Source organism: Macrobrachium nipponense, chromosome 35 (genome assembly GCF_015104395.2).
Source record: "Macrobrachium nipponense isolate FS-2020 chromosome 35, ASM1510439v2, whole genome shotgun sequence".
In the NCBI taxonomy this organism is placed as follows: Eukaryota; Metazoa; Arthropoda; class Malacostraca; order Decapoda; family Palaemonidae; genus Macrobrachium; species Macrobrachium nipponense.
This window is the reverse complement of record NC_061096.1, coordinates 44,199,365-44,214,588: the sequence shown is the minus strand read 5'-3', so window position 1 is coordinate 44,214,588 and position 15,224 is coordinate 44,199,365. Positions and strand designations below refer to the sequence as shown.

At 37.4% G+C, this 15,224-nt stretch overlaps 1 protein-coding gene across 3 annotated transcripts; it reads left to right on the top strand.

Annotated features, from left to right (window-relative positions):
- Positions 1-1,998: 1,998 nt before the first annotated feature.
- Positions 1,999-14,868, top strand: LOC135208720 (serine/arginine repetitive matrix protein 2-like). Of its 3 annotated transcripts, none has more exons than XM_064241202.1 (3): positions 1,999-2,059; positions 5,861-6,044; positions 12,650-14,868. In XM_064241202.1, the coding sequence occupies exon 3, from the start codon at positions 12,668-12,670 to the stop codon at positions 13,982-13,984; it is 1,317 nt and encodes a 438-aa protein (XP_064097272.1). In that variant the 5' UTR covers positions 1,999-2,059; positions 5,861-6,044; positions 12,650-12,667; the 3' UTR covers positions 13,985-14,868. The 3 variants fall into 3 exon arrangements, with proteins under 3 accessions (XP_064097272.1, XP_064097271.1, XP_064097269.1); XM_064241201.1 differs by lacking the exon at positions 1,999-2,059 and adding an exon at positions 3,061-3,246; XM_064241199.1 differs by lacking the exon at positions 1,999-2,059 and adding an exon at positions 3,061-3,477.
- The last annotated feature ends 356 nt before the right edge of the window (positions 14,869-15,224 follow it).

The window sequence follows — 15,224 nt, the reverse complement described above, 5'->3', positions numbered from 1 at the left end:
CAAGGTGTAAATATAAACCACATGAAAATACCATGAGTTACGGTATAATTAAGGGACGCATGTAGTGATGAACAATAATTATAAACGTCTGAAGAGTCACTCTGTCTTTCCATCTCTCACCTCCGTCTCCCCCTATCTCTCTCTCTCTCTCTCTCGTGTCAAGGCAAAGTTACGCGTCGCCTTACCAAATAAATGTGATTGTCACGTCCGTGATGCACGCAACTGTGAATTGCAAATCACGGTTTAGCAACAGCATTAATCGTTGGAGTTAGACAATGGATCAGAAGATCCCGCGATGGACGCTGTTAAAGACACAATAATGAGAGAGAGAGAGAGAGAGAGAGAGAGAGAGAGAGAGAGACGAGGAGAGCTGAGAGGGAGGAGAGGCGAGAGAGAGAGAGAGAGAGAGAGAGACTAGTTTGGCGGGAAAAGCCTAGCTCAGTCAACTATCGGATAAATGAAACAAGCTTAATTTTCGTGATCGAAAGATTAGAGTGCATAAGAATTTAAGAATTTACAGTAAGAACGAGGTATGAATGAAAGATATATCGGAGAGAAAGTAAATACGCCATTTATGATTATGATAGTCCAAGTTAGGCTTATTTGGGCGAATTCAAAGAATGAGGAAATCATTGTTCTGTGAGATGGTTATGGACATGAGAGAAAGAAAAAGAATTTAGATTCGATCATCTAAATGCTGACAAGATGTCATGGAAGCTCGCTTAAAGGTTATCACTTAACGGAGAAATCATATGACTATTTCTTGCACTCAGATTCGAATATTAAATGCACAAAAAATTAAGATAAAAGGAAAATCACTTAGAAAGTGCGCGGATATAGGCCCAATTTTCTTTCAACCTAAAGTTTATTGACAATGTCATTGGAGTGTTTTTAATTAAATATCAGTAGGAAAATATTAACATAAATTTTATTATGGAGTGATTTGTAAGAACATATGCAGGAAAGATTCAGTGTACCAACAGAATAAATAAAGATTCAGTGTACCAACAGAATAAATGCAAATGAACACTGCATAAACATGTATAGTAGGTATACACTATACATGTTATCGTAGGTACACCTGTTGTGTTTATGCCTTATGTGTCAGTGTATGTGAACTTATTACATGTGAGTGTGTCCTCCCATCTCTCTCTCTCTCCTCTCTCTCTCTCTCTCTCTCTCTCTCTCTCTCTCTCTCTCTCTCTCTCTCTCTCTAAAATCTCAAACTCTAATCCCTTAAAATGAAAACCCCCATTCCCATAAAAAAAAAACATATAATGAAGCCCTCCCTTCCTCATAAAAAAATAGGATGAAGAAAGCTAAAGATAGGACAGAAAAAACAATAAGTCAACACGATCTCTGAGCAACGTGTCCGAGCAGCCAATGGCATCCACGAATCAGATTCCTCAGTCCTACGTTCGATCCTTTTCAACGATAAAGTCTTCCGTGGCGGGATTTGGGGAATGCTGTCTGGTTCCTGCTCGTTTTTCGGGTTACCACCCCTTCGCCTTTATAATGAGTTTCAATAATGAGTTCCATCCTGCTTCGGGATACAGCAGAATATTAGGTCTTATGATGACTGTCTCCCATTTCCTACCTTTTATGAAGGACAGGTGGATGGTTGGTTGGTTATTCAGCCTGAAGTTACGTAAGGGGGTGCTGTTTCTCTCTCTCTCTCAATAACTTTTTGAGATGCCTGTGAACAGACACTCATGCAACCGAACGAAGACACGAGTAGATTCATAAACCGTCATCTATTATTAGTAGAGGAAGAAAGTACACACCAATTACCAAGTCACGTTATTCGCTGTGACGGAACGTCCATAATGATAGACGCAAAAATTACTATCTCTTAATTGTTGGGAATTAAACTGGCATTGGATATACAAGGTCACTGATTTCAATGTTGTGCTTGTGGGAGTCTCCGGATTAATGATCATGAGAGAGAGAGAGAGAGAGAGAGAGAGAGAGAGAGAGAGAAGGTGGTAACACTTATGAAGGCGACGGTAAAACTTAGTACTAACATCGCCAAGCGGTTATCCAACACTTGGGATATACGGTATGTCATACTATCATTGCTAGCACTGTTCTTAATGATACTTTGATTTTTCCATAAAACTTCAGAAGAGTGATTCGTAGTGTAAGACATTAGAAACTTTATCAGGTAATCAGTCACTCACATGAGATTTATTGTTAAGACATTTCCTGAACCGACACCTTTTAAGTAAAGCTCACTGACAGTACACTAGACCTAGTACCTTATTCAGCTGCCATTTATATACAAGATCATTCTTGCATCTGTATCCAGTATTAATATATAGTGACTAATTTATCGTGTCATGAAAACAAATTAATCTTTTTCCTTTACGATTACCTACATCTGAGGATTATTCATCACAAGGGAATGATATCAGTTGATAAGCAAAAGGATCGTTATCGCCGAAAATGCAATCTTAAACCGGATGTTCTAAAATATAAAGAACAACCGTAAACGGTAAATAAAGTTGTGAAAGAAATTACATCAAGTACCATGATAGCCAACTGCGATGACTAGCATAGGCCTATAAAAAATAGTACCCTTATCCCCAAGATGCCATTTTTAAAGAACCGCGAGTTTTCTATTGATCTAACGATGAAACTATAAAATTTATGAATTAATAATTTGCCGTGACCGGGTAATAAGGTCGCGGCTTCTACAACGTAAACGCAAGTCCGGTTGTAAAGAAAACAGGAAGGACACAGATAACAGATAACGGATAACACCCTTATCACCACTCAAAGCATGAGTGATATGAGTCTACGCTGTCTATGAATTGTGCCACCTACTTCCGAATTTACGATTCTTCTTCTTCGCAGTCCTTTTATTAACAACCTTCTGTAATAAAGAATGAGACTGGATATACTTTAATAAATAAATATATAATAATCCTTCTTAAATAAAGAAATATTAGCGTATTTAAAACCGTTGAATAACTTTGCTATCTAGCAACTCCACTCAGATAAGCGATGTCAGATCGATTATCAACTGGTATTTTACTTCATCCTCAGTCGCTTTTAAACGGTTAAATGTGGCCATGGGTTTGACTTTCGGGACATAGAAAGTGAATTACAGTGAAGTGACACTCGCGAGTTAAGTGAGAAAGTTGATTGTGAAGGATAAAACAAGAGAAGAACAGTAGATAATTAAAAACTAACGAATATAAGCCCGTGAATGTTGGTGGCTTTTGTGGAGTTTGCTGTAACAGTGTAAGTTCACAGCTTAGAATGTAACTTTTCCTGAAAGCAATGCAGATCACTTTAGGCTTAAATGCATCTATTTTATATTATAAAGGAAAGAGCCTTTGAAATTTCAAACCTTTCTGGTAATAACCGACGCAAACAAAAGGATATACTGAGTAATAAAACAGCAGGAAGAGTTGGAGGCACTAATCTCTCGACTCGCTCTCTCCTAAACACCCTACCGCTTTTATATGACTGGTATGTGTCAACTAAATTAGGAAACCAGTTCCATTTCTGCTCTAAACCGAAGAATTAAATCACGACATGTTTAAGCTGATGAGGGAATTTAATCGTTGTGTGCTATACAGTGAATGCGATGACACGTTTTATTCAAAAGATCAGCGCACATGAAAAGATCATCATTTGATAATGTAGCAGGAATGGATAATGATAGGCTGGTGAAATGACTGTACAATTCGAAAGTATTGGAATGGCAGACCCGAATAAAAAATTAATAGTCATATATATATATATATATATATATATATATATATATATATATATATATATATAATATATATATATATGTGTGTGTGTGTGTGTGTGTGTGCGTGTGTGTGTGTGTGTGTGTGTATATTTATATATAAAATATATATAATATATATATATATATATATATATATATATATATATATACACAGTGATACCCCGAACTTCACGATTCGAGCTGCATGAATTCACAATAGCGCAAACATTTGCGAATCCTCCAGGAACACTGCAAAACCCTGCAAAAGTGTTTATGTTTAACTTATTATGTAAATTATTCAGTTTTAAAGCCTTTCTCTATAAATACTTTACTAAAAATGTATTATTTTTATTTTTTGTACATGCATAAATATGATAAAAAGGTCATTACCGCACCTACAGTTAGTGCATATACATACTTTTACAAGATGCAATACCCATTCACAAAGTTACTGCACTTATCAAAGATGATATCCCTTCAGAAACTTTTCATGCTTTTAAGTGTAAAATCTGTATGGAGATTCTGTCTATGCTATTTATATTTTTGAAAATATATACAAAGGCGGTACGTAATTCACAGTGTTTGTCGTTCTGAGAATATTACTATGAAAATTACTATCTTAACCTCAGAGAAAAGTACTGCTACAATCTACATGTACTATGTTATGTAATTACAGCACATACAGTTAATGTACTTTCAGAAGATGTGATCCCATTCTCACTTTTTAAGATGATACCCCTCCAAAGTTTTACCTCACATGACATACGTATTTCTCTCTCTCTCTCACTGTTATACGAGGGTTGTCCATAAAAGAAGGTTCCCAAAGATTTTTTACAATGAAAAACATGATTATTGGCATTGAATAATACATTTTTGGAAAGCTTAGACTTTTTCCTATTTTTCGACATAATCGCCGTTGAGATCAATGCATTTTTGCATGCGGTGTACCATCTTCCTTATGCCTGAATCGTAGAACTCTCCCACCACTCTGCAAAGGTAGTTTAAACCTCTTCTTTCAGCTCCTCTCTGGTTCTGAAATGTGTTATGGACGTCTGTGCATCTGTCTTTGAATTCTCTGCACCATTGGCCCTCGTGTTGTACGCTAATACACTTTTCTCCGTAGACTTCACACAGTTGGGAATGAATGTCCACCAGTGCAGTGTATTTTGTACACAAAAAAACGAATCACAGAGCATAATTCGCACCTGGCGGGAGAAGCGAGTGGGACCTTCATCTCTATCGGCCCATGCGTCGCAGACAGCTCGCCAGTGGGGGGACTGGGAGAGGGGGGGAACCAAGCTACACGCCAGTGTCGATGGATGCCGCGCAACAGCGTTCCTTGCAACTGCAGCTCCTTGAGAACCTTATTATATGGACAACCCAAGTAGTTAGCCCTCACACTAGTATGATTTTAAATTGATTGAATTTTGCCTTTACCCTCTGCAAACCTTACGTATGTACATACGTTTTCATTATTTCATTCAATTGTGTACCTATCTTTGTTATAACAGACTTATGAAGTTTACCTAGTGATGAAAAAAAAAAACTTCTTTTACTCTGAGGGAAAATGAAAATGGCATCCCATTACGTAATAGTTACTGTAACTATTTTTACGCCAACCAGTTATTTCTTTTTTAAGGGTAATGTATTAAACTAACTTTTAAATCAAATTACAGTAACTTTAATTTCATTTCAAAGTTAACTTAATACTTAAGGAGCATGACTAGGGTCCTATTCAGTGTTCAAACTCTAGAAGCAAGCGTTTATTAGCATTTTTAGACACCGTGCCAAACTTACGCGAAACCTCCCCTTGCGCGAGGGGGTCTGGAACCTAACCTCGCATAAGTTCGATGTATTATTGTGTGTGTGTATATATATCTATATATATAATATATATATATATATATATATATATATATATAGTCCCAAAACATTATTTTCAATGCATGTATACCCATTACATATAAATGTACCATTTCAATTAGAAATAGAACACTTTCAGGCATAAGCTTATGTGTCACTACTTGGAATTATAACTGCAAAATAAAATTGTAATTAGTATACAAATAAAACCACACTTTACTATTTTGGTAACTACCTGTCTTTTACTTCCAGATAATTTATTCTCGAGGATTACATCCATAACAGTCAGGGACTGCTCGTCCTAAAGAAATGCAGCAGCTGTATAACTTTGGAATAACAAACTAGAAGAGGTTACGTTCATTGAAAGTTATTTCAGTGATATGAAGTTCTGTATCTGAATCTTCCGCGTGGTGACGACTGTGAGCAGTAAATTGGGGTAAGATACAGTATTACTGTAGGGGTTAGTAGTACCATTATTCTGTCACGAACACTAAAAAGGTAACAAAGGACATTGCTCCTGTTTAGCACGAAAGTTTATCTCTGAGAGAGAGAGACCTTACCTTACCTTACAGACCTTACATGTTGTTCGGGTTGCCCCAGGTCCCTCAGTGTGAGGCACCTCTAATGTCTACCAGAGAGTTGCTAGTACATCTTCCGGTATATTTTGCATCTTCCAATCTTGGATGGTCTGGGATGCAGTTTAGATATTTGTCGAGCTTATTCTTAAACACATCTACGCTCACTCCTGATATATTCCTCAGATGAGCTGGCAACGCATTGAATAGACGCTGCATTATCGATGCTGGTGTGTAGTGGATTAATGTCCTGTGTGCTTTCCTTATTTTTCTTGGTATAGTTTTGGGCACTATTAATCTACCTCTGCTTGCTCTTTCTGATATTTTTAGTTCCATGATGTTTTCTGCTATTCCTTCTATCTGTTTCCATGCCTGAATTATCATGTAGCGTTCTCTTCTCCTTTCTAGACTATATAATTTAAAGGATTGTAGTCTTTCCCAGTAGTCAAGGTCCTTAACTTCTATTCTAGCTGTAAAGGACCTTTGTACACTCTCTATTTGTGCAATATCCTTTTGATAGTGTGGGTACCATATCATATTGCAATATTCAAGTGGACTACGAACATATGTTTTATAAAGCATAATCATGTGTTCAGCTTTTCTGTTTGAAGTGCGTAACAACATTCCCATTTTTGCTTTACATTTTGCCAACAGAATTGCTATTTGATCATTGCATAACTGTTCCTATTCATCATCACACCAAGGTCTTTAACTGCTTCCTTATTTGTGATTGTCTCATTATTAGGTCCCCTATATGCATATAGCTTTCCTTCTTCTTCTTCTTCTTCTTCTTCCCAGCTTGTTCCCATTTTTATATGGGGTTGCCGTTTCGGATGAGCCGTTTCCATCTATTTCTATCTTGTGCTTCTGCCTCATCAATTCCCTTCTCATTTAAGTCTCCTCTCACACAGTCCTTCCATCTCTTTCTTGGTCTCCCTCTTTTTCTTCTTCCTTGCACCTCCACCCCCATAGTATGTCTCCCAGCGTGGTCCTCATCTCTCCTCAACAGGTGTCCATACCATCTCAGCCTCCCCTCCTGCACTTTCTTTGATACTTCCACCACCTTAGTTGACCCCCTTATGTAGTCATTTCTGATCCTATCCACTCTTGTTACCCCAGACATCCACCTAAGCATTCTCATTTCTGCCACATCCATCTTCTTCTGCTCTGCTTTTCTCATGCTTGCTGTTTCCGTACCATACAGCACTGCTGTTCTTACCACCGTCTTGTGAAATTTTCCTTTTAACCTAAGCGGCACTCTTTTGTCACAAAGAACTCCCGAGGCCGCTCTCCAGTTTGTTCCAGCCTGCCTGTACCCGATGTTTTACTTCTTCTTCCATACTTCCTCCAGCGTTAACAAAAGATCCCAAATACTTAAACTTATCAACTCTCCTTATTTGCTCTCCACCAAGCTGAATACTTTCTCTATCATCCCCCTCAGTGGTGGTCCACATATATTCTGTCTTGGATCTACTTATTCTCATTCCTCTGTCCTCCAGTACTTGTCTCCATCTTTCCAATTTCACTTCCAGATCTTCCCTGCTCTCTGCACACAGAACAATATCATCCGCATACAATATGTTCCATGGTACTGTCTCCCTTACTTCCTCTATTATAACATCCATCACTATGTTAAAGATAAATGGGCTCAGAGCCGACCCCTGGTGTAATCCTACTCTCACCTCAAAACCTTCTGTCTCCCCAACACTGCTCCTCACTCTGGTAAATACATTCCGGTACATCTCTTGTATCAATCTCACATACTTCTCTGGCACCATCTTCTCCCTCAGGCTCCTCCATACCTCTTGTCTCGGGACTCGGTCATAAGCCTTTTCAAGGTCAATGAATACCATATGTAGGTCCCTTTGTCTTTCCCCGAATTTCTCCATTATTTGCCTCAGACAAAATATACCATCTGTTGTTCCCCTTCCCTTCATAAATCCCATCTGCTCTTTACCTATTTGTACTTCTTCTCTCAGTCTAGCATCTATCATCCTTTCCAGTATCTTCAAAGTGTGGGACATCAATTTAATGCCCCTATAATTACCACACTCTTGGACATCGCCTTTCCCTTTAAAAACTGGGATCGATATACTCCCACGCCACTCATTTGGTATCTTTTCCTGTTCAAGGATCTTTATCATAAGATCGTACAGTATATCCACTCCTTCATCTCCTAATGCTTTCCATGCCTCCACCGGGATCATGTCTGGTCCGGTTGCCTTCCCATTCTTCATCTTCTTCAGTGCATTTAGTACCTCTTGCCTAGAAAACCTCATTACCATGCCAATGTTCACTTGCCCATCCTCTCTTATTAGTCTATTATTTTCTTCATTTAACAACTGTTCGAAATATTCTTTCCATCTCTTCACAATGTCTTCCTCCTTTCTAAGCACTACACCCTCTTGATCCTTCTCTGTCTCCATAATTTATTGATTCAAATTTATCAGAGTTAAATACCATCCTATTTACCTGTGCCCAATCATATATTTTGTTAAGGTCTCTTTGTAGAGCGTTCCTATCTTCATCACAAGTAATTTCTCTACTTATTCTTGTGTCATCAGCAAAACTACTCACTACCGAGTCCTTAACATTACTGTCTATGTCTTCAATCATAATAACAAACAGTATTGCAGCTAACACCGTACCTTGTGGCACACCGGATATTACCTTGGCTTCATACGATTTCTCATCGTTTGCAATAACTGTCTGTTTTCTGTTGTGTAAAAATTCTTTTAACCATCTTCCTACTTTATCCATGATATTGTGTTTTCTAATTTTCTTCGCTAATATATTATGGTCTACCTTGTCAAAAGCTTTTGCAAAGTCTAGATAAACCACATCTGTTTCATTTCGCTTTTCAATATTTTTAATATGTTCTTAACGGTCGGACTAAACAATTGGGTTTGTGTACTTTTTCCGGGTACGAAACCATGTTGTCCTATATTAAACAAATTATTTTTTATTGAATGTTTCATAATATTTTTCTTCATTACCCTTTCATACACTTTCATAATATGTGATGTTAGACTAACAGGCCTATAATTACTTGCCTCTAGTCTTGATCCACTTTTGAAAGTAGGGGTAATATGTGCTAATTTGTGCTCATCATAAATCTTGCCTGTATCTACACTTTGTCTTAATAATATTGCAAGTGGCTTTGCGATAGAATGAACTACTTTCTTTAACAAAATAGCAGGAATTCCATCAGGCCCTGCTGCAGCTCCATTTTTAATTTCATTAATAGCCTGCACAATATCAGCTTCATTAATATCTATGTCAGCTAAATATTCACTATTTTCGTCCCTTACTTCTATATCATTATCTATTCTAGGGGTGAATTCTCTCTTATATCGTTCTGCCAATATGTTGCAAATTTCCTTTTTTTCATTCGTTAATCTCCCTTCAATTCTTAGAGGGCCAATTTCTATTCTTCTTTTATTCATCTTTTTTGCGTATGAGTATAATAGTTTGGGGTTTTGCTTGATATTTATTAGGGTTTTTTCTTCCAAGTCCCGTTTTTAATTTTCTTTTGATTGTATAATCTTTTGTTCTGCATTTTCTATCTTACTTTTTAGTTCTATAACTTTCCATGCATATTTTCTTTTGCAAGACCTTTTTTCCACTTTCTGATTTTCTGGAACAAGATCCTTCTGTCTCTTGGTATGCATGACTGATGTTTACTTTTCTTCTTCGGTATATATTTATCCACTATTTTCTCTAATATTTTATATAATATCTCCGTATTTACCCATATGTCATCACTTACGAAAATGTTATCCCAATCTTTGTTTAATTCTTCATTTATTCTGACCCTTTTATATTTTTACTGTAGAAGTTGTATTTTCCATATCCTTCCCACTTTTTCATTCTTGCTTATCTCTGTTTTCACTTGCTTTGGAATGGACTGTTAATTCTATGACATTATGGTCTGAAATACTCGCATTATAAACTATTATTTCTTTAACATAATTCATCTCGTTCACAAATACTAGGTCTAAAGTATTTTCCTTCCTTGTTGGCAGGTGATTTATTTGTTGAATGTTGTATTCTAGTAGCATATCTAATAGCTTTTCGAATTGCCTCTTATCTTCTGCACTACTATTACTCTCTTTTTTATATGTATAAGTACAACCACAATCTCCTATTCGTTCTTTCCAGTCTACGAAAGGAAAGTTGAAGTCTCCAGATAGGAGAATAGTCCAGTCCTTGTGATTTCTACATATATCATCCAATTTTTCTATTATTAAGTCAAACTCTTTAGTATTAGGAGGTCTATATATTACTATGTTCATTAATTTTTCAGATTCAAATTCTACCGCTATTAGTTCACATTCTGAGTTACTATATTTCTCATATATTTTTCCTTGTTTTTTGTCTTTCCCATATATTGCGGTTCCCCCTTGATTCCTATTTTTTCTATCTGATCTATAAGTTTGGAACCCTTTTATTCAATCATCATTCCCAGTCTCTTGGGAATACCAGGTTTCACTATATTCACTTATCTATTTTCTTTTCAATTTGGGTTATTTCTTCTAAGTACTCTATTTTTCTTTTTGAGTTACTCGTAACTAAACCCTGCGCATTCATCACTATGATGGTTTGCGTGTTTTCTCCTTCATTTAATATTGGTGATTATAAGGATTTTTCCCATGTCTCTTCCGTTTCTGGTATGTTGTTCTTTTTTCATTTCCAGAAATTCTGACATTAGAAAATCCAACTTTTCCATAATATTTGATCTTCCTTCATCTTAATTATTCATTTTGTGTCTGAATCTGCAATTTTCTCCGTATCTGCAATATCCTCTTGCATAATAAATACAGTTATTATCTCTTGAGTAGAATCTTGGAGCTGATGCTTTGAAATTTTTTGCTGACACCTCTGCATATCTCGTTGATGGCTTGCTTTTTTCTTTTACCTGATATTCTTTATTCCTCTCTTTATTTGTTTCTTTCTTATTTTGGATTTTATTACTTTATTGGTTATTTATTTGATTATGATTCATGGCTACAGGGTGCATATATTTACATTTTTTGTCGAACTTACATCCTTTTCCTTCTTTTAGGTTTTTGCATATTTTTGGATGCAGATCTCTGCAATCATCCTCATAGCTGTCTAGGTATGCACATTTACCATATATTTCATAGTTGTGACATACCTTAGGATGTTTGTAGTAACATCTTTCTCCAAATCTGCAATTCCCTCTTTTCAAAAGGTTGCAGACTTTGTCTTTTTTGTCTATTTTTTACTCTTTCCCGTCATTGTGTAGATCTGGGTAGAGCCTCTTCGGGATTTTCTTTTGTGTTGTCATATCGTAATTTATTTCTTCGTTGGTATCTGCTTTATTGCCTCATATGTAGTATCAATGAGTATCTCTGCATCCATACTTTTATCTTGTTCTTTGTTTTCCTTATTTTTTTCTGTCATTTCAGTTTTGTTTACTTCTCTTCCGTTTTCATCTTCTTCTTCTTCCTCTTCCTCTTCTTCTTCATCCTCAACTATTTGTACATTCAATCTTGATTTAATAACATTGTCTATCCATGATTGACATGTTGAGCAAAATATTCTTGTATCTTTTCTCATATCTTGCATTACCTCAGCACACTGTGGATGGGTCGGAATGTTGCATGCAGCACATTTTCTGATTAGGTTTTGTGGAGGTTAACTATGCTATACCACACCTTACACAGTTTGCATGCTTTTGGCATTCTTTTTTCCTAATGCATCAATTAGATATTCACAAGGTTCACCTTATTCATTTTCTTGTCGGAATATGTTGGTTTATGTATATTTTCTTTATGAGTCTCTTGACCACTTGGATTTTATTTGGAACTTCTTCAATTATTTTTAAGATGCTTTCAGTTGATTTGTTCCAGTTTGAAGGATTATATCCTTCTAATATATCTATGAATGCTTTTGTATCTTTTTGGTTAGGACTGTTGCTGATCTCATAGGTGAGAAATGCCAGTTCCCTTCCTGCTACCTCATCGTATTGCGAATTTGCCAAGCAAGCTAAATTTCGCCATTTTTTTCCGCAGTTGGAACTTACTGCCATCTTGTTCTGATTTACAGTATTTCACTTGATAAACTAACTTAGAAGACGCTTTATCCTACTATTTTCACACTAATCTTATCACCGATAGTTCACAAACACTTCTAGATATTTCTCAAATTCTAGACATATGTTAAACTTGTGATATCTGTTGATTAATCTGACTTCGCGCGGGAATGTCTCACCAAGCAAGATGGCTACTACGAGAGAGAGAGAGAGAGAGAGAGAGAGAGAGAGAGAGATCTGGACGTGTAAATCACTTTTAACAATCAAATAATACATGCATATATAACTCATTTTGTATTTATAAATAATCAAGCCTTTTATAGAGAAGCTGCATCTCTACATAATTCAGTCCATATCTAATGCCACTTTACACAGTACATTGTATTAATCAAACTGTGAACCTTTCAGGTTAAAATAAGATCAGCTATGGACCGCAGATCTGCAGCCAGCACACACACTTCTAGGGAAAGGAGAGACAACAGAAGAGACGCCAGAGACAATGACCAACGTAATATGGTCAGTTCCAGAGATGCTAGACGCAGGGAAGAAACAAGGAACCTTCTCCAAGAGGGATCAAGAGGCAGGAGTAGATCTCCCATGAGAAGAGAAAGGAGGGAAGTCAATAGACGCGCTTCTCCCAACCGTAGAGTTAGCTGGCAGGATTCTTTTGATGGAGAGACAAGGACTACAAGAAGTGCTGACCAATCTCCTGGTGGTCACAGAAGGGGAAGAGGGCAGCAATCACACAGGGAACAGTCTCCTCGCAGGGGAAGACAGCCGTCGCCTAACAGGAACAGAAGACAATCACCTCAGGGAGTTAGAAGCCAGCCAGTGAGGGTACATCCCACAAGCCCAAACAAGCCTCTCAAAGTACCCGACACTCAATCTCCACATAGGTCTAAAAGTGAGATTGCCGTGCAACAGCAGTCTGTGAGTTATCATAAAAGCAGGCGCCAGAGCAGGAGCAGAAGTAGAAGCAGAAGCAGGAGCAGCAGTAGAGGCAGAAGCAGAAGTAGGAGCAGATCTCCACACAAGGGACCGAGCAGATTTCAAAAGCGTAACAAAAAGTCCCCTGCTAAAAGGCGTTTGAGGACGACTGACGCTCGTGTTTTAGACGCTGAGACAGCCACGGCTCGTCTGTCAGTCACCAGCATCGTCTTACACGTTCTAGCGATTGGGACATCCCTCATGGTCATTATTCCCATGTCCCTCGTAAGTACGAGGTGGCAGATTGTTCGGGGGGCGTGTCCATTCTACGTCCACAATAACATAGGCGTTACTGTAGACTGGGGGAATCCTAATATGCTCGTGTGCTACATAATAGCATATTTACCCCTGGTGATACTAATACTATCATTTTCCTTATTATTATTTCATTACGGAATCATGCACACTTGGTACATAAACAAAAGCCCTCCGGCATTCGCCCTGACACGAAAGCACGCTGTAGGGACGATGCTTCTGGTTTTCGTAGAAGCAGTTGTGGCTTGGTGCATCGCCTGTTTGATTACGGACGGGTTTAGACAAACCTGCCTCTCCTTTGAATTGACACCTTATCCTGAAGATAGGCCTATCTCTTGCAAGTACGGATTCGACGACAGGGACGAGACTTACATGTTCCAAGACCTGAATACCTTTGTGAAGGTCATGATTGCTATGCTTGGGGCTTGGGTGTGTGTGATCGTCACAACTATTCTCACAGTGTCTTCAGTTATAAGAACGTGTTGTTGTTATTCGACATAAGTCTTGTATTTTGTGTTGGTTTGTCTGTATTTTCTGAATATCCCCAACTGCTAAAAATGATCAAGGAATACTGAATGCGCGGACAAGTTTAACAAGAGTTTTTCCTTGAATCCATATTCCTGAGACAATCCACGATATGAGACAATTTTCTTGAAGCTCTTGAAACCATAACTCAAATTCACCTCCAAAAAACTTTAGTAACTTTAAGTGAAGTGAATTTCTTGAGCAATTTTATCCAACAACAACACCAAGAAGTAAAAAATGCCCTAAAGTTTCTTCGACGCAATCGTGATTTCTGTACAGTGTATAATTCTGTGTGAAACTCCCGATGTGCCGCAGAATGAAACTCTCGGCCACTACCTGACAGAGCTCCCTACATGCGGTCAAGTGAAGATGCATCGGCGGTTGGCACAGGTGCCAGACGCACGATCCATGGCTAACCTTAAATAAAATAAAAACTTTTGAGGCAAGACGGCTGCACTTTGGTATGTTTGATGATTGAAGAGTGGGTGATCAACATATCCATTTGCAGTCCTCTAGACTCAGAAGATTTTATGATCTGAGGGTGGACAGAAAAAGTGTGGACGGACACACAAATAGCCATCTCAATAGTTTTCTTTTTTAGAAAACTAAAACGCATTTTCCCTAATGTTTTCAGTATGAGACTTCCCCCTGAGGTACAAACATTTATTTTCAGTGATTACAACTTTCGATGATCTTGAAGTGACGTGTTTTGTTTTCCTTTGTTGCGTAATTAATATGCAATGATATTCACCGTGTAATCTGAATAAGAATGAAGGACATATCTAGTTGATATTTTATATTTTACCCCATCTTTTACTGTGTGCCTCCATGCAATGACAGGAAAATATAGTCTAAAAAGATTTGGAGTTTGAAGACTTATCCCATCATAACAAAACAATTGAGTACACAATTACTGGTATTTTTGACAAGGCAAAATTTGTTTAAATTCTTCCATTCCTTTTGTTCTCATCGCCTAGAATTATCAATTTCTTAAGGTTTGTTCAGAAATTTGTTTTAGGCTCGCCTTCACTTATTATTCCTGATATTCAGTATACCAAAATGAACCTGTTTTACTCATAATTCCTATTACCTACTGATTTCGATACAAAAACCCAAAACACTGAAGAAATTTAAATATCAATGTTTATCTCCAGACTTAGGTAATACATAAGACATAAAGTATGCTAGCACATGATGTTTGTACATTCTTCAACTT